At 39.2% G+C, this 20,486-nt stretch overlaps 1 protein-coding gene across 1 annotated transcript in view; it reads left to right on the top strand.

Moving 5' to 3' along the window:
• Positions 1–20,486, top strand: part of LOC139475986 (androglobin-like) — a 105,527-nt gene that overhangs the window by 65,797 nt on the left and 19,244 nt on the right. The window contains exons 12-29 of the mRNA XM_071259212.1: positions 928–1,037; positions 1,599–1,776; positions 2,622–2,715; positions 3,819–3,996; positions 4,874–4,975; positions 5,410–5,548; positions 6,374–6,593; positions 8,089–8,152; positions 8,669–8,695; positions 11,025–11,174; positions 14,576–14,612; positions 15,783–15,959; positions 16,716–16,872; positions 17,496–17,610; positions 17,948–18,115; positions 18,422–18,563; positions 19,468–19,506; positions 19,978–20,031. Coding sequence (XP_071115313.1) covers positions 928–1,037; positions 1,599–1,776; positions 2,622–2,715; positions 3,819–3,996; positions 4,874–4,975; positions 5,410–5,548; positions 6,374–6,593; positions 8,089–8,152; positions 8,669–8,695; positions 11,025–11,174; positions 14,576–14,612; positions 15,783–15,959; positions 16,716–16,872; positions 17,496–17,610; positions 17,948–18,115; positions 18,422–18,563; positions 19,468–19,506; positions 19,978–20,031 — 2,151 coding nt within the window. The remainder of the gene's footprint in view (positions 1–927; positions 1,038–1,598; positions 1,777–2,621; positions 2,716–3,818; positions 3,997–4,873; positions 4,976–5,409; positions 5,549–6,373; positions 6,594–8,088; positions 8,153–8,668; positions 8,696–11,024; positions 11,175–14,575; positions 14,613–15,782; positions 15,960–16,715; positions 16,873–17,495; positions 17,611–17,947; positions 18,116–18,421; positions 18,564–19,467; positions 19,507–19,977; positions 20,032–20,486) is intronic.

Raw genomic sequence — 20,486 nt, 5'->3', positions numbered from 1 at the left:
ACAAATTAATACGGTTAAAGTAGATTTGAAACATTTACTTCTTCAGGCATTTTGTACAATGACGGCACATTTTTGTCGCTGGCTTGTCACCTTTTCACTGAGAATGAATACTAGATTACACCACTTATCAGAGACAGTAGCACAGCTGCATGTCCTTGTGTGTTTGTCATATTCAGAGCTGTTCCAAGCAAAATAACTTGAGTGTAACCATGGTAACAGCTGGTTTCTCTCAAGGAGTCCTGTGACACTAAAGAGGTCATACAATTATGATAAAAGCCATTTTTGGCCACAGGAAATGGAAAATATCAATGTTTAATGAGACTTGAGGATTACTTTTTTAATTAGAAGAAAGGGTTATTGTCCACCATATGAACATTCTACTATCAAAAACTTGGGCTGGGTTTGTTATAAGAAGTAAAGAAGCATGGCAACAAAGCCAAAAGATGTAAGGTCTTCGGCTTACCTATATATCGGTAAAAGACTAGCTCATGTCAAACAAATATAAGACCCTGTGGAGATTCCGGGATAGAATAGGTTCCCAGCATCTATGCTGGACGTAAGAGGCAACAAAATGGATCAGGTTGTCAAGACTCAGTCACTTGGTTGATTGTGTGTCGCCGTACCCTGACAGCATGGTTTGTTGCTCACTATATCAGTCACTGGATTATATGGTCAAAATTTGAATATTTCATTCAGCTGGAATATTGAGTGTGTGTTAACATCAAGCAAACAAATGAACAAATTCAAAATGGTCAGAAAACCTCTGAAACATGTTTTAGCACTTCCACTGTATCTAATGGTGATTACAAGTCCTTGGTATGCTATGATGGTTGACAAATCCAGTTGGCTTTAGGGCCTTATTCTATCTTGTCCTGTATCTGTGAGCATGCTGAGAGTCTGAGACACTTGCTGCTTGTGTGTCTACAGAGGAGAAGTCTGATGAGTCAGTTATCCCAGAGAACCCGGAGGTCATCGTGTTCGCCTCCTACTGCAGCACGCCTAAATACCCTGTCAAGGTCTCTGTCTTGGGAGAAATGGTGAGTGAATGAGTGATGATGAAGATGATGATGATTATCAAGACAATGACATAACTGAGAAAATACTTCGAACTAATACTAATACTATGTTTATGAAGTCTCCATCCTGCGATAATTGGTAAGTAGATGATGATGACAATGATTATGATGATGATAATTATGATGATGATGATTATGATGATGAGGAGGAGGAGGATTATGATGATGAGGATTATGATGATGAACCAGATACCACAAATATGGTTAAAACTGCGTTAGAAATTGGCACTAGTCCTGCCTAGTACTTAAGGTATCATAAGGACGAGTAGAAATTTGCCATTTTTTATGAGTTTTGCTTTATGTTATCATTGTATGGACCAGTGGACTAAAAATGTTAGTTTCTAACGCTGGTTAAAAAGGTTTTGACAATGACGACATTAATAAATTCTGTAAACCTATGTATCAGGTTACATAAATATACTGATGTATATCGTCATCTTAAAAGGTATGTTTAGGCTCAGTTATGTTCGCACACTAAAACAGAGATGAAATACACCAATCTAACTAACTGTGTTTGTACAGGCTGATGCAAGTGAAAGGTTACGCCAGACGGGATTGTCTCACCTGTACCCCCACCCCGTGTTGATCACACAGACCCGGGCCTGTCCCCTCGAACCCCCACCCCCACCAGAGAAGATACCAGCCTGGAAACTCATCCGGCCACGCAAGAAGAAGACCACCCCATCGGATGAACCCATTGGTAAGTCTAAAAATTTTGATATCTTTCATTTCTGTATTTTAATTCTGAATTTTTTGTACATTTTCAGAGCACTGGGCCTTCTATTTATTCTTTTTGGTGAGTTGTGTTCCTTAGTTTTGCCAGGATCTGCTAGTCATTGGTTTTGATCCCGATTTCTCTGATTATGACCCTGGGTTTGTCTGTACCTTACCCGTGCTCAAGGGTTTCAAATGATAGTTACCACATCTTCCCGAGGCAAGAGAGTTAACTGACTATAAAAGTCCATTTACCTCACTTGCCAAACTAGGCTGGTATTATCGAGTTACATTTTGGCTGGACTAACGAGTCTATGCATAGTCCAATCATAATCGAAATCCGGTTCGTAAACTGTCGTGCAGATTTCGGTCGACTGCAGGATTTGCAAAGCATGTGCACCTCCAACTCGTTGTCAGCAGATATTTTTCTAAATCTTTTCATGTCTTTAATCAAGGTTCTCACGTGATCTGATGCATTTCGCGATGTAAGATCTGTTTTATTAAAATATAGATCTTGATTATCGATCAGATCGTCCTGACTGGGCGCCACCATTTTGTGTGAAGCAAACAGAAGTGATATGAGAGGCGGAATTTGATTGGTCCATAGGAGAGGCTTTGAAGGGACATAATTGGTAATAGCCACTGGTGGCGCTATGATCGAGCCCAGTAATTCTAGCCTAGTTCGGCAAGGGTGGAAACTGGACTTTTTAAGTCAGTTAACTCTCTTGCCTCAGTAAGAAGTAGTTGCCATTGCCATGATATGACTGAAGTACTGCCTTAAACTTAACAAAAATAATTTGTGTTGTAATGTGTAATGTTTGACTGTATCAGCTGAACCGGAGCCCCCGAAACCGATCCAGTGTGTGGAGATCACTTCGCCATTTGTGAACTACAAAGTCAGCCCAGTGCCTATACCTACTGATACGTAAGTAGAAAACCCTTGCATGTGCAATTTGTTTGTTTGTGTTGTTTAATACCGCACTCAGCAATATTCCAGCTGTGATGGCAGTCTGTAAAATATCGAGTCTGGACCAGACAATCCAGTAATTGACATCCTGAGCATCATTAAACGCACTTGAGATATGATGACATGCATCAACCAAGTCAGTGGGCCTGACAACCCGATGCCCGTTGGTCGCCTCTTACAACAAGCATGGGTTGCTGAAGATCAATTCTAACCCGGATCACCAAGTCTGGACCAGGCAAACAATTGGTTGATAGCCTGATCAACGTCCGGCATCACAGGATGAAGACAATCATGCCAAGTTGGGAGACCATGAATCAGCCAGCTCTTATTCCCTGTATTATTTAATTTCTAATGTAACATTAAAAACTATTGACCCCGTGGAGTTGATAGATGCCAGGAAACTATAATGAACGTAAGAGTCGACTTAAAGGCTCATAACAATTGGTTGATAGCATTCATCGTAACACGACGGCGTGGTTCATCGTTCAGAATATCGATCAGTGGACTCAAACAATGTTTGAAGTGCTGCCATTCCCGTACACAAGCAAAGGGAACATAAGTATTTCAGGAACAATGTGATTTCCGGGACCATCGTGACTGCAGATCAAAGATGGTGTCTGAAAATGAACTCAAAACTAAATTCCGAAATAACTATCATTGCACAAAGAAAGTAATTACTCAGTGATTGCCAGTTGATTTTAAGCAGTGCATATATATATAGAGTTCAGGGCCCCGTTCTGAAAATGCGATCTTATCGCTGAGGTGATCGTAACTCCCATACTTTAACATAGGTTTACGATCATCGTAGCACTGAGATTGCTTTGTGGGGTTTGATCCTATATCTTATTTGAATGTAGACCCCCCTTTTATCTTTGACTATCACAACATTAGGGTTCTGAGCCATTGACTTTTATGCTTGGCTTTAAGCAGTGTTAAGGGATGCTTAAAATGGTTTTATTTGTCAAGAGTATGTTTATATGTTTTAGCTGAACTGAATCTGTCGAAGTAATAGTCAAGTCCGATCATGTACTGTAATGCTGACTATCCATGCTTGTATGCAGGCACCGACCCCGCTCCTCCCTAGAGCGAGGTGGCACCCGGTCACGCCCCAACACGGGCAACGTCGGGGCGATTGAAGAGACAGATGAGACAACGCAGGAGCTGGAGCTGGAGCTGTCAGCAGAGGAAAAGAAGGACGAGGAGTTGCTGGAGTCCTTCATTGTGGAGGACAACTCCAAGGTAAGATGGCAAGACAGATGGAGAGGGGCAGTGGGTGATAGTATGAGTAGTATGATAGTGTCAGTGAAGTCAGGGTGTCATTGTCACATTAGTGGGCATCTTCCCGAGGCAAGTGAGTTAACTGACTATAAAAGTCCAGTTTCTACCCTTGCCGAATTAGGCTGGTATTGTGGAGATACATTTTGGCTGGACTAACGAGTCTCTGCATAGTCCAATCAAAATCGCGCACTGAAATCGAAATCCGGTTCGTAAAGTGTCATGCAGATTTCGGTTGATTGCAGGATTTGCAAAGCATGTGCACCGCTAACTCGTTGTCAACAGATATTTTCTAAATCATTTCATGTTTTTAATCAAGGTGCTCACGTGATTTGATGCACTTCGCGATGTAAGACCGTTTTATCACAATTTAGATCTTGATTATCGATCAGATCGTCTTGACTGGGCGCCACCGTTTTGTTTGAAACAAATGCAAGTGATACGAGAGGTGGAATCTGATTGGTCCATAGGAGAGACATAGAAAGGACATAACTGGTAATATCTACTGGTGGCGCTACGATCGAGCCCAGGAATTCCAGCCAAGTTTGGCAAGGGTTGAAACTGGACTTTTAAAGTCAGTTAACTTGCCTCGGGAAGATGATTAGTGGGGTACTGAGGACCTTTTCTGCCCAGGAGTTGTCCTTGAACTGATCACATGCCACCATCAGGTAGTGACAACAAATATGTCGGGTCATGACAGATTCTGAAACTTCTAATAAATAGTAATAGATTGAGACTGGTATTGACATTCTACTGTTAGTTTGGTACCACCCTAGACTGTGTGTTGATTATTTGGATGTTTAAGCATGAATTTCAACACTAATTGTTGCTTCTTGTACAGTCTGAAGAACATCTTGATGTAAAGAGCGCATCAACCAAACCTGGCTCCCCCAAAAAGAAGACAAGCTCCGGCAAGAAGGAAGGCAGGGACTCAAGCAGAGAGGTACCGGTAGACACAGCTGTTTATATGTAGATGAACAAAAGTCTAAAACTTTAGTTTAGTGACCATGAAACCAGTTTCAAAATGGTGTTGTCTGTTGGTGACTTTCAAATTCTCTCACTTAGCTCAGAAGGATGATTAGCACCACAATAGGGTTGTGATTTGTTCGTGGTTTTGAATAAAAAATATTGAAAAACGTTTAATTGTTTCTCAGGAATAAAATGGTACAGGATGCTGAAACCTTTTTATTATGTGGAGCAACACAGATTTGGTGAATTATATTTCTACCTCAATATACCAACATGAGCAGCCATATGTAGTTATGTTCACCTGCTACATCTGCCTCTTCTTCCGACTCTGTTTGAAAACTATATAATAATTTTTGGAAACTTTTAGCATTGCATTGATACTGAGTCAGTGTGTGTGTCTCTCTCCAGCAGTCTCCTAAGCTGGACAGGAAGGGCAGTAGATCGTCGGCCGCAACGGGGAGGCCGGAGAGAGCTAAGAGTGCTTCTCGCTCAGACTCCCGCCAGTCCAAGAAAGACGGCGAGGAAGAAGGAAAGAAGAAGGACAAAGGTTGGTAGGAGATGGTCTGATTCAAGAACTAATTTTGAAAACATGCTATGCATTTGAAACATAAACAAACAATAGTTTCTTTCAGAACTTCAAAACCGTTAAATATTTCTTATTAAAAATATATTTTTTTTAGTGATCAGCCTCGTGGAGAAGTAGTGCCTTTTGGTGATTCGGGATTTTTATTTTGTTTTTTTGTTTTTGTTTTTGTTTCATGATTTTTCATGATGAAAAGAAGGGTTTTTTTGTTTCCTGAGCAGAACTCCCAAACCCTTAAGTATTTCTTTTTGAAACTTGCTACATGACAAGTTATTCTGAAAATGGGGGTAGTGCTTGTTTCTGGATCAAAACTCAAAAACTGTTACATATTTCAAGATGAAACTTGCTGTACAGATCAGTCTAGTGGTGAACTTTGTGCCTTTTTTAGATTTTGAAAAATATTGTTGTTTTTCTTCACTGAACTGAAAGTATCAAGTCAAGTGGCAGTGAACCAAAAGTGGGGTATAAGTAACCAAACTCCATTTCCAAATTGCACCAGCCAGTGGAGATATGTCATCTGATGACTCTTGTTACATACAACATTGGTGCTGTGACTTAGATGATTGAGTTTCATGGTACCCTGATGGCATGGATTGTTGCTCCTACTTCTGTCTTGCCCTGACTCGATCATCTACAGCCTGGAATATTGGCAGATATTTCTGGTTGTGGCATCAATCAACATTGAATGAATAAGGATAAAGTGGAGACACCCTGTGACAAATTGTAGTAATGATAAGACAACAGGAAAGAAGGGTTCAGTATTTGACGTGCAGCGATATTGTTTGGCAGTTCTCTCTGAGGGAAAGCCAGCTCCGACACCGGCGCCGCAAGCCAAAGCTACAACCCGACAGGATTCTGGGTCCGGAGACACAGTGGAGGAATCAGTGGGCCTGGAAGCTGGGGAGGAGCAAATGGTGGAGGCAGAACTGACAGACATCGGTTTGGAGGACAGCACCCCAAAACCCAAGAAGCTGTGGGTGGACTTTGACCAGTTCTGCAGATGCTTCAAGTAAGTAGGCAGACACATCTAACATCTAACATATAAGTGTCTGTATAGCTGTGGACCCTTGAAGATCAGTGGTAGGATAGGTCTTCAGCAACCCATGCTTGCCGTAAAAGGCGACTATGCTTGTCGTAAGAGGCGACTAACGGGATCGAGTGGTCAGGCTCGCTGCATGTCATCGATCCAAATTGTGTGGATTGATGCTCATGAAGTCAACCACTCTATTGGTGAGTGCGGCATTAAATAACAAACAAACAAACAAACTGTATAGCTGTGGGTGTTAACACTCTCCCCATGAAGACGGCATTGTAGGTGGTGCTTCCATGTGACTTCATATTTGATACATCTCAGGTCAATTCAGCGGATGATAACAGGTTGTTTTATGTCAAATTTTGGTGCAAAGTTACGTCAAATCCTGTAAAAGTGGCATGGTCATGGCTCCGTGGTCTATGACAACATAATTAGCGTCCAATCGTTTGCTAGGATCTACTATAGTCCTTGGTTCTATTGTCCTTTTTTGCTCAATACCTGTGATTGTCAGATCAATAGCTGTGTCTGTCAGCTCAGTACCTGTCTGTCAGCTCAATACCAGTGTTTGTCAGCTCAATAGCCGTGTCTGTCAGCTCAGTACCGGGTCTGTCAGCTCAATACCTGTGTTCATCAGCTCAATACCTGTGTTCATCAGCTCAATACCTGTGTTCATCAGTTCAATACCTGTGTTCATCAGCTCAATACCTGTGTCTGTCAATTTAATACCTGTTTGTTAGCTCAATACCTGTGTCTATCAGCTCAATACCTGTTTGTTAGCTCAATACCTGTGTCTATCAGCTCAATACCTGTTTGTTAGCTCAATACCTGTGTTCGTTAGCTCAATACCTGTGTTCATCAGCTCAATACCTGTGTTTGTCAGCTCAATACCTGTTTGTTAGCTCAATACCTGTGTCTATCAGCTCAATACCTGTTTGTTAGCTCAATACCTGTGTTCGTTAGCTCAATACCTGTGTTCATCAGCTCAATACCTGTGTTTGTCAGCTCAATACCTGTTTATCAGCTCAATACCTGTGTTCATCAGTTCAATACCTGTGTTTGTCAGCTCAATACCTGTTTGTCAGCTCAATACCTGTGTCTGTCAGCTCATTACCTTTTTCTCAGCTCAATACCTGCATCTGTCAGCTCAATACATGTGTTTGTCACAATCACCAAAGTAGTAACTATCTGTGACATGCACCACTTCCAAATATTTTCCATTTTTAATAATCTATCCATGATTAAACTAAAATTACTCACTCGCCACAAGTACATTTGCCCCCATTGTGGAAACACACAGTAGCCAAAGCACTGCAGGCACAACTTGGAACATTCCTTGAAAAGTTATCTCCCTTGATGTCACTTATTTGAAATTGTTTTTTGTGCCATTTCCAGTTTTACACATTAACAGAACTGACAGCAATGAACTGATATTTCACATTGTATAACTAATGAAAACTTCTTTTCCTTTCAGAACATTGTACATTTATCACAAGCCAAATACATATCCATGCAATCAAAAGTATTCTGACTTGAAGGTAAGTTTGTGGTATGCTCCTTGAGACATTCTTTGTCTCATAGAATAGAATATGTTGCTACTTTGGATTATATGTGAGATTAAGTATATTAATTAGTACATGTTTGTAGTAAATATTTTACCAGCTAAGGAGGTGTCTTTCATATTATTTCGATTATTGGTCCTAAATTTTCACAAATTTGAAATAATATTTTAACATGAAGAGACTTCCCATATAGTCTTTTAACACACTTGATTAATAAAAGAAAACTGGAAGTTGATCGATATGGGAAGAGATGTAAGTCTTTGATGAAAAATATCGGTGGACCAAGTAATAAGAAAGGCGTCAAGGGGCTTTTTGTCCATTACTTACCATGTTATTGCATTTCCAGTTAGTCATATCTAGAGCCTTTAGAGAAGTATCCTTGTAGCCAGCCATGTTAAAAGTGTAAACTTTCTATAGCAAGCAGTCCCTGTGTTTCTGTTATTGTTACTAGTTAACCTATAGCTGCTGTTTTTGTGATATCCATGCTATCAGAGACTGGAGGCCTATATTGCCGCACAGGTTGGTAGATGTTATTGTTTCAGTACAGTATTTGTACATGGTCAGACTTACTGGCTTGGTTGATGCATGTCACCGTATCCCAATTGTGTAGATCGATGCTCATGATGTCCATCACTGGATTGTCTGGTCCAGACTCAATTATTTGCAGACTGCCATCATAAAGCTGGAATATTGCTGAGTGCGGTGTTGAACAAACAAACAATCTTTGAAGGAGTAGGGGGAGATGGGGTAGTGGTTGAAACGTTCTCTCGTCACCAAGAAAGCCTGTTCTTGATTCCACACATTGGTACAATGTGTGAAGCCCAGTTCTGGTGTCCCTGAAGTGATATTGCTAAAACCAGCATTAAACCATTAAAGGGGTGCCAGGCTTAGCTCAGTTGGCTGTCCCAGCTAGTTCAATCTAATTGTAGCCTCTGTCAATGCTGACTCATATGTTTTGAGGCACATCAACCCTGCAGTTAATGATTACTCATGTTACACAGAGGCCAGTTTGATTTAATTACCTTGACAAGAAATGACCACCAGACCATTGTGTTTCCCCTTTAAGTATCTGATGTGGAAGGATGTGAAAAATAGCTAACCACGCTCCATGCTTGTTATAAGAGCTGACTTATATGGTGATATATTTGTGTCAATATTTTTGTGTCTGTGTATATTTTCTTTCTGCATGGTACTGTTTTGTTATGATTGTTCTATATGAAACAGGTACAATGTAAATAAACAGCATTGTGTTACTTTTGCACTGTAGTGAAGTATGTTTTACTAATTGTAAAACTATAAAAGCTGTATACTATAGAGCTGCAACGGTCTTCGCGTTGACATCGAGTCCATGCTTTCTTTTCAAATGGTTTGAAAGATTAGTCGTGTTTCCGGTCTTGTACGTAATGTCCATGTAACAAACTTTACAAGTTGCAGCATCTTTTGACTGTTGCCTAAACCCCATATGAGCCCAAACCTTAGATTTTAGATGACTTGGGGCTGGTGACAGCACGTCGTCTGCCATGCTTTCAAAGGGAGGTCACTCTAATCTATTTTCGTTTTCAAGTGACAGTCGTCAAAAGCTTCAAACAAATGCATTTTTGGACATTTTCACTTCGTCAATATGAACACAAGTCTTTTAATTTTTTTCGTCAACGAGGTAGGTAATTTTTGTTAATTTTAAATTTATTACAAAAATTGGAATGAACCGAATCGAAATCTAGACATTGTAGATCGAAGATCGATTCGAGACGACAAATACCGGTTCTCGGTGCACCAAACCGAACCGTTGCAGCCCTAGTATACTACAAATGCCTATTGTCTGCATCTTGTGGTAATGGCATAAGTGACTCAATCATTAGGAAAGTTATCATTTCTCCACCCCTTTTGTTCCATATTATCACACATTTGGCAATTTGGATAATATACTCACCGCCAAAAGAAATGCCAATACCATACATGTTGGTTAATATAAAAAGAGTAAGTCATGTTCAAAAGATATTAGATTGGATCTGTGCTCAAACGAACATACTGTTATGTTGTGTGAACCGAGGCTCATGAACGGATCGCATGTGACGTCATAGATCCATGACTTGAGATGCACTTTTTGTCTTTTGCATCATTAGCGTGTAAAGTTTGAAAATCGCATGCAATATTTTGTGATTAGATAAAGGCACACTGTGGTTACACTTGACTTATTGTTAGTTTTGTCATTAAGTGGTACACATTGAAACGTCTCTCCTTAACGTACATACTTCTCTTTATGTTTCTATAGTTGTGATGAATTTGGAACATGTTAGCTTTGTTTATTTCTGCAAAAACAGTGACAGTTTATTCTGTTGCCTAAGATATCCATATGTTAGAGTCTTTGGTATACATTGGAATATTGACATGTGGTCCATCAACTTGACTTCAAAAATACCCTTGAAGATCCGGGTTGGAATAGGTCATCACCAACCCATGCTTGCAACTAACAGGATCGGGTAGTCAGGTTCGCTGACTTGGTTGATGCATGTCATTGTATCCCAATTGCATTGATCGATGCTCATGATATCGATCACTGGATTGTCTGGTCCAGACTTGATTGTAGACTGACATCCAGCTGGATTATTGCTGACTGTGGCATTAAACAACAAAACAAAAAACTTAAAAAATGCTGGAACAGCTAATAAAAGAACTAAATAATAAATGTGTTTGGGACAAGAAAGTCCCAGTATTTCACCATTAGAGATATTTCAACCATTAATTCCATGAGTTTGATAAGCATAGGAATCAGCCTCTGATGTCAACCTGTTCTTTAATAATCGCAATAATCACAATGACCCTGCTGATTGTGATGTTCCTGTTTCAGAATGTGGCTCCCCAGGGTGTCCCAGCTACTGGGGGCAAAGCCGACAAAAAACCTGCCCCTGCTGCCGCCGGGGTAAATCCATCCGCCTCCAAGACCTCTCAAACTCCTACCCACACCCAAAATGCACCCTCCCCCACTAATGCCCAGGGAGTGAGTATACAAGTTCACTGCAGGCTTTCATCTACAGACAGGGGACAGAGCTCTACTTGCTTGTGCCAGACACTTGTGTTGTGGGTTTTGTCAGCAGTTTGATAACATATCCATGGTTGGGCATTGCTGTTTGTTTTGCTGGCCCTGACAGTGGATGGTTATCAATTTGTGTGTTTTCTATGAACAGGACTGTATTAAAAAGTTATTTGACAAACAAAAATTATTTTAATAGTAAAATGCTCATGAACTTTTGAAAAAACAGATTGCTTTCTTGAATTCAGTCTGTTATGTCTCTTCTGAAAATGTTTTAAAAAACATGGCATAACTTATAACTACTTTTGGTACCAAATTAACTGGAATTTTTGAAATTGCTACTTTATGTGAAAATTGAGATACAGTTCTGTCAGCAAAATATACTCCAGACAAAAACATGATTATTGATATATTTTTATATTGTTTTGTTTTTTGTCAATTTGGAATTATCAAAATTACAACTCAAGTTACGACTTATTTGATATTTGTTTGGAGTATATTGCTACCATCATAAAATACACAAGCATTTTTCATCTTGACCTTCCAAATGATTGAAATAATCATTTGTTCAGTCTGTCATAAAGCTCCAGGATGTATTCGTTCTGCATAAAAAAGACTAGTTCTTTCAACATACATTCTTTCCAAACAACTTGTAAATGAAAACATATTCAAGACTTGCAGATAATTGTATGAAATACGCAAGATGAAATGTGCATGTGTACACACTGTAGATTTCACGTCAATTGCATGAACTGGCGTAGGGAGCTCTGTCACCTTGTTTTTAAAGATTTGAAAATTGGTGTGAAATTTTATGATTTGATGACAAAAATATTGCCATGTTGCATGTTTTATGGCAGTTTTCTAGATTTATTAACTGATCATTTTTATGGTTTTATGTATTTCCACTAATATTGAGTTGGTTGGTTGGAGTTTATTCAATCAAATAGTTTAACCAAATTACAATGAAGTCATAGATTTCAGCAAGTTTGTTTTAGTCATTAAATTCTGAACATATATAATTTTGAAATCAAGGCACAAGTTTGGAATGGTAGTTTGATGTGTTCATTATTAAAAGGGCATATGTTTAATAGCAACATAATAGAACAAGCTACCCCTGCAGTGACACATTAGGTGCTTTTGGTGTTGTGGTAAGAATTTAGTCATGAATTAGTGGATTTTCCTCCACAAATTATCTCTTGATTTCTAATTTATGTCTTCCTCTCTAAGTTCTAATCAGTTCCTTCGTCAGTTAGAAATCTTTAGTTCTAAATGTATGAATTGTTAATACCTTGACCAAACTAATTAGTTCAACTCTTAACCATGCTATCATTCACACTTTTAATACCTTGATGTTTTAGTTGCAATGAGTTATTTGTAACTAACATGAATAATTTACGTTTCATTTTTTAATGGTTTTGGTTTTGTTAGATAGACGTTACAAATAGTATTAGTAAGACCAAACCAAGTTGTCTTGTAACGATGTTCTGTTGGTCAATATGCCAAGCAAAAAGATTAATTTATACTGCTCAATGTTTGATAGGGATGGGGAGTATCCATGTCAGGTCTGGATGTGACAGATGGCTCAGATATGTTGTCCTACGAATAGTACGAGAATTTGCCATGGAACTGAAACCAGTGCAGCTTTATTAAAATTTGTGTAATCATAAATAACAGTTCTATTGGTTGTGTGTCCCATCACATTATAGCTAAAATGGATAGAATTAACATTAAACTTCCCGCATGTTATCAGAAATGAGCAGGCCACTGTAACTTGATAATGCCCTCATCTTGCTTGATGACGGGCCATTATCACGCCCATTGTTAAGTGACGTCAAAGGGATAGGGATAGGTGACGTCACGTTCAATAGTGACGTCATCTGGTTTGTTCTATGACGTTTCCATATTTGTAAAGGTGGGTCAGTGACATTTGTGTTGATTGCAGTAAATGTTTCAAAACCTATATTGTTGATCTTTTTAGTTGAGAACAAATTCCATCCATTTTGGCTATAATAATGGTAATACTGTTTTTCAGGGCATTATCATTTGCAGAAGCCCTCAGTCAACTGCCCTGCTTTGTCAATGGAAGACCTCGGGCTACTGCAAATGATAATACCCTGAAAAATAGCGTTACCCTTATAGTATATCCTAGTATCCTTAGCAAATGTTGAGTAGTGTATTTGATACAGGGATGATTTAAAGTTGTACGTAAAAAGGAAATCTTTTGTAATAAAAGACGTTATCAAGTGCAGACTAATGGTAGACAACATCAAAATATTTCGGTCAAACAGAGCATTTATTTTTGTTTTTTTGTGTTAAATTTGACATTTTGAGTACAAGTTCTTCCACTGAACAAGAGACAATTGGTCTGGCATAATAACCATATGCTCATGTTAACATTTGTGTATCTTTAATAGAGTAACTAGCGTAGAACCATCTTCCCGAGGCAAGAGAGTTAACTGACTTTAAAAGTCCAGTTTCCACCCTTGCCGAACTAGGCTGGAATTACTTGGCTCGATTGTAGCGCCACCAGTGGCTATTACTAGTTATGTCCCCTATAAGCCTCTCCTATGGACCAATCAGATTCCACCTCTCGTATCACTTGCTTTTGCTTCACACAAAATGGGCGCGCCCAATCAGGACGATCTGATTGACAAACATGATCTATATTGTGATAAAATGGGTCTTACATAGCGAAATGCATATCAAATCACATGAGCACCTTGATTAAAAACAGGAAAAGATTTGGAAAATATCTGATGACAAGGAGTTGGCGGTGCACATGCTTTGCAAATCCTGCAATCGACCGAAATCTGCATGACAGTTTACAAACTGGATTTTGATTTCGGTGCTCGATTTTGATGGGACTATGCATAGACTCGTTAGTCCAGCCCAAATGTAACTCCATAATACCAGCCTGTTTCGACAAGGATGGAAACTGGACTTTTATAGTCAGTTAATTCCCTTGCCTTGGGAAGATGGTGTACAACCAGTAGAAATGAATACTTACTTTGTTGAAAATAGAATGTTTATGAAGATAGATACTGAGATTTCTAAACCTGTGTGTGCTGATTGTAGAATATCATTGATGGTGATATATTGTCTCATATATATGTAAAAATACTTCTAGATGTAGATGATTAACTCTCATATCAACATCAGTCTCAATAACTGTAATCATTCTGCAACCTATAGGTATGATAAAACATTAATTCCTCAGTGAATTTAACTATGTAATTGACCAGTCTGACTTTCAACGTGTAATCATCTCTATTTCGCTGTGTGATGTAGAGTAGTGACTGACAGATATGTACAAGGGGAAATGTACATGGGATATTGACATCTGTTCATTTCTTCATGCTGTGTTTCAGACTTCCAGCCCTGATGACCGCTCGCCTCACTATTTGTGTATCCTTCCATTAATTTCTGTGAATGTCTGTTTTGATTAAATAGATTTTTAGCTCACCTTTTCTGACGGAAGAGGATTTAGCTTATGGATTGGTGCATTGTCCAATATTACCCACAAGGGTAGCATAATCGTGTTTAATAACTTGCCCATATTTGAACATATTACCTTTTCTCAATGCTCAATGGTCAGTTGAAGCCATGTGACGTCACATCACTTCAGTGTTGAGAAAAAATGTTCGTGAGGTCACAAATTGATTATATTAAGTCATCTGAACAATAGGCTGCTGTGACAGTTCTCTGTAGGGTTGACAATTCATACATATTTTCTTAATTTTTTTTTCTTAAACTGCCAATGAGTAATTAATATATAGAGAAATCTTGTGAATGAATTCTCTCCAAAGGCTCAGGATCAAACCCATTTGTTCATTTGTAACATAAGCTGTAAATCAACGTCGCTCATTTGATATTCTCCAACTATCTCTCTGTTAATACGTTCGTTGATGTTACCATCTCCTCCATCCTGGGGGCACGGGTGGCCCAGTCGTCTAAGGCGTCACAGTTCACTGTGCAGAGTTGTGTCCCCTGGGCACGCCAGAAACCTATGATCGTGGGTTCAAATTCCAGATCGCCCCGATTATGGTTCTAGGTTTGTCAGCGCCATATTCGTGCTTGTGGGTTTCACCAAAGTGGTAAATGTCTGAGACCTGCATCACTTCGGGCTTCCCTCCCACATTAAGCTGACACGCTGTGATATAACTGTAATTCTGTTAAAAGCTGCGTTAAATCCAACTCACTCACTCCTCCAACCCAGTCTATTACTATGATTGCCTTCATATTTGCTTTAATTGTACTTATTCAGATAGTGAAAAAACACTTTAAAAATATTCTTAAACTGAATTAAGTATTAAGTAGTCGATCGATGGATTTGAGTCAAAATATGTTTGTAGATACCGTTATTAATATTATATAAACCAAGTCAAGTACAAAGCTGCCATATTAGTCAATATCAAGGAGGTCAAAGGTAATTCTGGTACAAGATAATATTAATGTAAACTATATTTGACAACATTTTATTTACTTATCTTAATCAAGAAACAGAATTATAACTCTTTGATTAGTTGTGAGATTTTACTTTCCGAGATCGATAATGGTGTCCTTAACTGTGTGAAGTTGTTGACAATTTGGAGGCCACAGATATAGTGGTTTCCTTCTCGGCCCTGCCGCGGTGGTTTGATCCCCCACTTCCTTCCATGGATGAGAAGAAGTCCCACACCAGTGTGAAGGGAGGGAAAGACCGGGACCTGGAGAAGGAACCCACGGGTCTCACCAGCAGTAGTATACTTGATGGTAAATATACACACATACATGTATCACTTGTTGGTGTAATGTTGCAAACAGGCTTAATGGCATATACACGAAACAAATCATGTCTGTAGCCACCTTCCCAAGGTAAGGGAGTTAACTGACTATAAAAAAAAGTCCAGTTTCCACCCTTTGCCGAGTTAGGCTGGAATTTCGGGGCTCGATCATAGCGCCACCCGTGGCTATTACTTGTTATGTCACTTTTATGTCCCTCCTATTGACCAATCAGATTCTCACTTCTCACTTGGATTTGCATAAAGAAAATGGCAGCTCCCAGTCACGATGATCAGATCGATAATCAAGATCTATATTGTGATAAAATGGGTCTTACTTTGCGAAGTGCATCAAATCACGTGAGCACCTGGATTAAAAACATTTTGAAAATATCTGTTGAAGCTGAGTTGGCAGTACACATGCTTTGCAGATCCTGCAACCCTTCGCTTGTCAGATACCAGAAGTATTCACTCGTTTCATGAAATTGGTATTACACGGGAGCAGAGACCATATAATAGATTATATGGTCTCTGACGGGAGCTTGTTTAGTTTTCTATATATATTTTGTACCAAGGGACATAACTCCAAAGGCAGATTCATCAATTGGAATGTTACTGTCCAACTTAATGGGTTTTGTTGTTTCGCAAAATGTCGGAAGAATATCAAAATAAATGTTTAAATTGTCAAAGTTAAATTGTCTTCCTGTGATTTATAGGTCTTAATGAATATATTGCGGATGTTCTGTAGGGTCATTCAGTCCGGAGAAGCCAACTTTACCAGTACCAGTTCATCCTGGTACCCTGGTAGCGGAGCCGTATTCCTGGAAGAGTCTGGTAACTGGACAGCCGATTCTCAGAGTCCGGACTACTGCCAGCAGAGCTGCGGTGCTGAGTCTCCCAGCTGGGTCAGTAGCAAGCATCTTCATCACCTGTTGTTGCCATGGTTTCTGATTTGTCTATGTTTGTATGTGGTTACTGCAGCAGAATAGGTCCCTGGTCTGTGATTGAAGTTATGTTGTAGTCTTCTCTCCAGCAATAACTCAGTTTGTTAGTCCTTAAGAGATTTGCGTTTCAAACCATTCCTTTTTGGATTATGGGTTGGAATAGTCTCAAGGACTGCATGTTGTTTGTCTGAGGTGACTAAAATTAGGATTTGGTATTTTTCACTTCACCATGACTGTCATGAGCTATGGCCATGTGAAAAAGACCCAGGACCCGGACCCCGGACCCTGGACCATGGAAATGAGTACATCTTGAAACGTGTATGATTGAGTGAATGGAACAATGGTCAGACTACAGGCTGCAGTGTTAGATTTTTATCATTACAACTGGTAAATGTTGAGTCCAACACCCCGCTTGTTGAAAATAGAAGCAACTGTCAACACTGGTTTGGTACAGTGACTCCCAGTAAGCCGGATCCAAGGGTGTTCCCACCCCTTATTTTAGTCATCATATAGCAAACACAGCCTAGGTGCTGGGCAGCCATGGGACATGTATGTGTGTATAACCTGCTGTTCCCATGTTGCAGGCGTCATGTTCTGCGCTTCATGATGACTGGACCACTCGGCTATCATGTCCACCTGTGTTCCGCCACGCAGTTTGTGTTTGGAGACGAGGAGACTGTCATGTCTCAGCTCACCAATGTAAGTACACACATAAAGTCTTTATGTCATCTGTCAAGTAACAGTGTTGCTTAATTTGTTTATTTAAATGCTGAACTGAAGAAATGCTTTTGATACCATGCGTTGTTTTTTGTTTTAGCTTTGTAACATATCAATGAAGTAATAACATAAGATAATTCATGTCTTTTAACATCTTTCCTTGGCTGTTTTAACTACCATTTTGAGTCATAAGAAATATTATTATTTCTTGCAAATAATCTTTTATCAAGTTATTAGACATCTTCCAGTTTTTGCAAATTCAGTTGACAAATCATAAAAAAACAAATCATAAAAATTGACAATCATCATGAAATTTCAGGAAAGTTGTCGTTTCCGTGACAACGCAGTCCAGGTGATCACAAATCTGGGAAAATGCATCAACAACCTCGGTGACACAGAGATGTTCCAACAGGCATGGGAGGACCTAGTCCAAAGTCACTGCCCATACCGCAATGACAAACTCATGTCCAAGACTCATCACTTCCAGGTAGGTGACCGGGCTCCCTGATCTCAGTATGATGTTCATTCAAGTGAACATGCTATCCATGACTCCCATAACCCAGAAAGTCAATTTATAAACAATGGCCCACCTTTAGAATTCAGGGATCAGTTCCACGAAGTTATCGTAGTGCTAAGGTTATCCATGACGTACACAGACGTACCAGTGTCGTTGCGTTACAGTCGCCTTGTGGAACAGAACCCGCCTCCACAAAATTTACAAAGTCATAAGTTATAAAATCCAATATAACAGTGTGCTGAGCTGTAAGTATGTGATCTCTATTTCCTGTTTCAGGTGTTCAATGAATCTCTGTACAGTATGCTGAAGCGAGCCCTGAAAGATGTTATCACCTCTAACATGGCGTTTGCATGGAGGGCTCTCAATTTCGATGCCACATCTTCCAATATAATGGGTCTGACTGTGGGGAGTCGACCAGGTTGGTAGCTGAACTCAACATGCCTCATGTCACTTGAACAACTGTCATGACACTTGACCTCTCATGACATTTGACCTCTAATTTTTACATAAATTAAAAGTGTTCTGCCCTTTATTAAAGCCTCCTCTTTGAGAAAAATAGCTATTTTATAAGGCTGTATTTGATTTGTTTCTTTTTTAGATTTGTTAATTGTAATGTAAGAGTGCTTGAGTGAGTTAATATTTGATGTCACATGTTTCAGCCATAAAACAACCTCTTGTCAAAGATTTTTTTTTTTCATACATATTGTCAGAACCTGATCTAATAGCTAGCCAAATGTCTTCTTTAGTTTCTTCACATATTATCATAGGATATTAGGGGCGGTCGGGGAGCCTAGTGGTTAAAGCGTTCGCTCGTCACGCCGAAGACCCGGGTTCGATTCCCGTCATGGGTACAATGTGCGAAGCCCATTTCTGGTGTCCCCCGCCGTGATATTGCTGGAATATTGCTAAAAGCGGCGTAAAACCAAACTCACTCACTCATAGGATATTAAGCATGTAGCCAGTCCCCTCTCTATTTGGCTTCCAAATTTGAGGTCCTATACCCATCAGTGACCACAAGGATGGATTGTGTCTCAAAGCCTATTGGTGACTATTATAATATCTTATGGTGATGATACAAGTTTTGAGTAATTGTTATCATATTTAATACTTATGGATGAAATGTGAATCTCAGTTAATCATTGTACACTGCGGTAGCTCTGTAAGTATTTTGAAGGATATAAGGTGCCAGACATGTCCCTCAGGGGAATTTGTCCTGCTGTCAAGATTGCTTCTTCATTTGGCTTTTTCATCAGATTTTTGGAGCTCCAGTTATTTGAATCCAATTGTTATGACAGTTATCTCAAACTGACAACATTTTCTAGGTGCCTCTGAGGAAGTTCTTCCCAACACAAGCATGAAACGTATGCATTATTTTTCAATCAAAGAAGTTGAAAATTTCGTTGTGTGCTTCATCAATTTCTAGCAAAATTTGCTGTTTTACAAAAATTTGTCCTTTTTAGAATGTTTGTCATTGGTTGAGGGGAATATAAGCATAATAAATGAGTCAACTGAACTTCTATTATTTTTCTTTAATGATAATTAAACATATTTACAAGTTTTTTTGTCAATCAGAAATATGACCTTTTTTAATGGTAATGAATTCTGTTAAAGAAATAAATGCAAATTTTGACTAGAAATACCAAGATTTTTCACGCTAGATGTTCAGACTCAGTTTCTCTACACATTAGATGGACCACCCACATGTTAACTTTTTTTTCCAGTTTGGTTTGGCCGAGTTGTAGCTTGCAGGCTTTCGCTGAATCATAGATGTCTTTTATGTTTTGTTGCAAAAACGTAGTCACATGACCGGTAGTTGACCAATCAAATTTCAGCCACTGGTTCGACTAGTCACCGGGGTTCAGCGAAACCCGGAAATAAGGGAAAGCGTAAGTTGCTGAAATCCACCTAGACTAACAGCTTTGATTCTGTATGTTGTGTGTGGTTGCGGGTCGTCAATTTCATGTACATTGCATTGTTGTCACTTGCACATGTGTTTTTGTGTGTATCAACAAACTCTGGAAATAACTCCTTTGTAAATGTTTTCAGTCGCAATTTGGTGAATTTAGATTACGACTATTATTTGAAACTATTAATTGACTTGTGCTGTATGTTCTCGTCCAGTTTTAAAAGCGTTTTTTCATGGCACAAAAGTTCTTTTCCTTTTGAGGGTATTAGCCGCTTTGATATGTCATGTCAGTGTTTACACTCTTAGCTTCATACCATTTCATTTTATTATTCCACAAAATAGTCAGGCCAAATTTGGTCATTATAAAATCTATTTTTGTCAAGGAAGTATTTTTTGTAGATTATGGCTTAATATTTTAATTATAATGCCAATGTG

Source organism: Haliotis cracherodii, unplaced genomic scaffold, assembly GCF_022045235.1.
Source record: "Haliotis cracherodii isolate W230 unplaced genomic scaffold, xgHalCrac1.p SCAF_3, whole genome shotgun sequence".
In the NCBI taxonomy this organism is placed as follows: Eukaryota; Metazoa; Mollusca; class Gastropoda; order Lepetellida; family Haliotidae; genus Haliotis; species Haliotis cracherodii.
The sequence above is the reverse complement of the archived record's forward strand: the minus strand, read 5'-3'. Positions and strand labels throughout refer to the sequence as shown.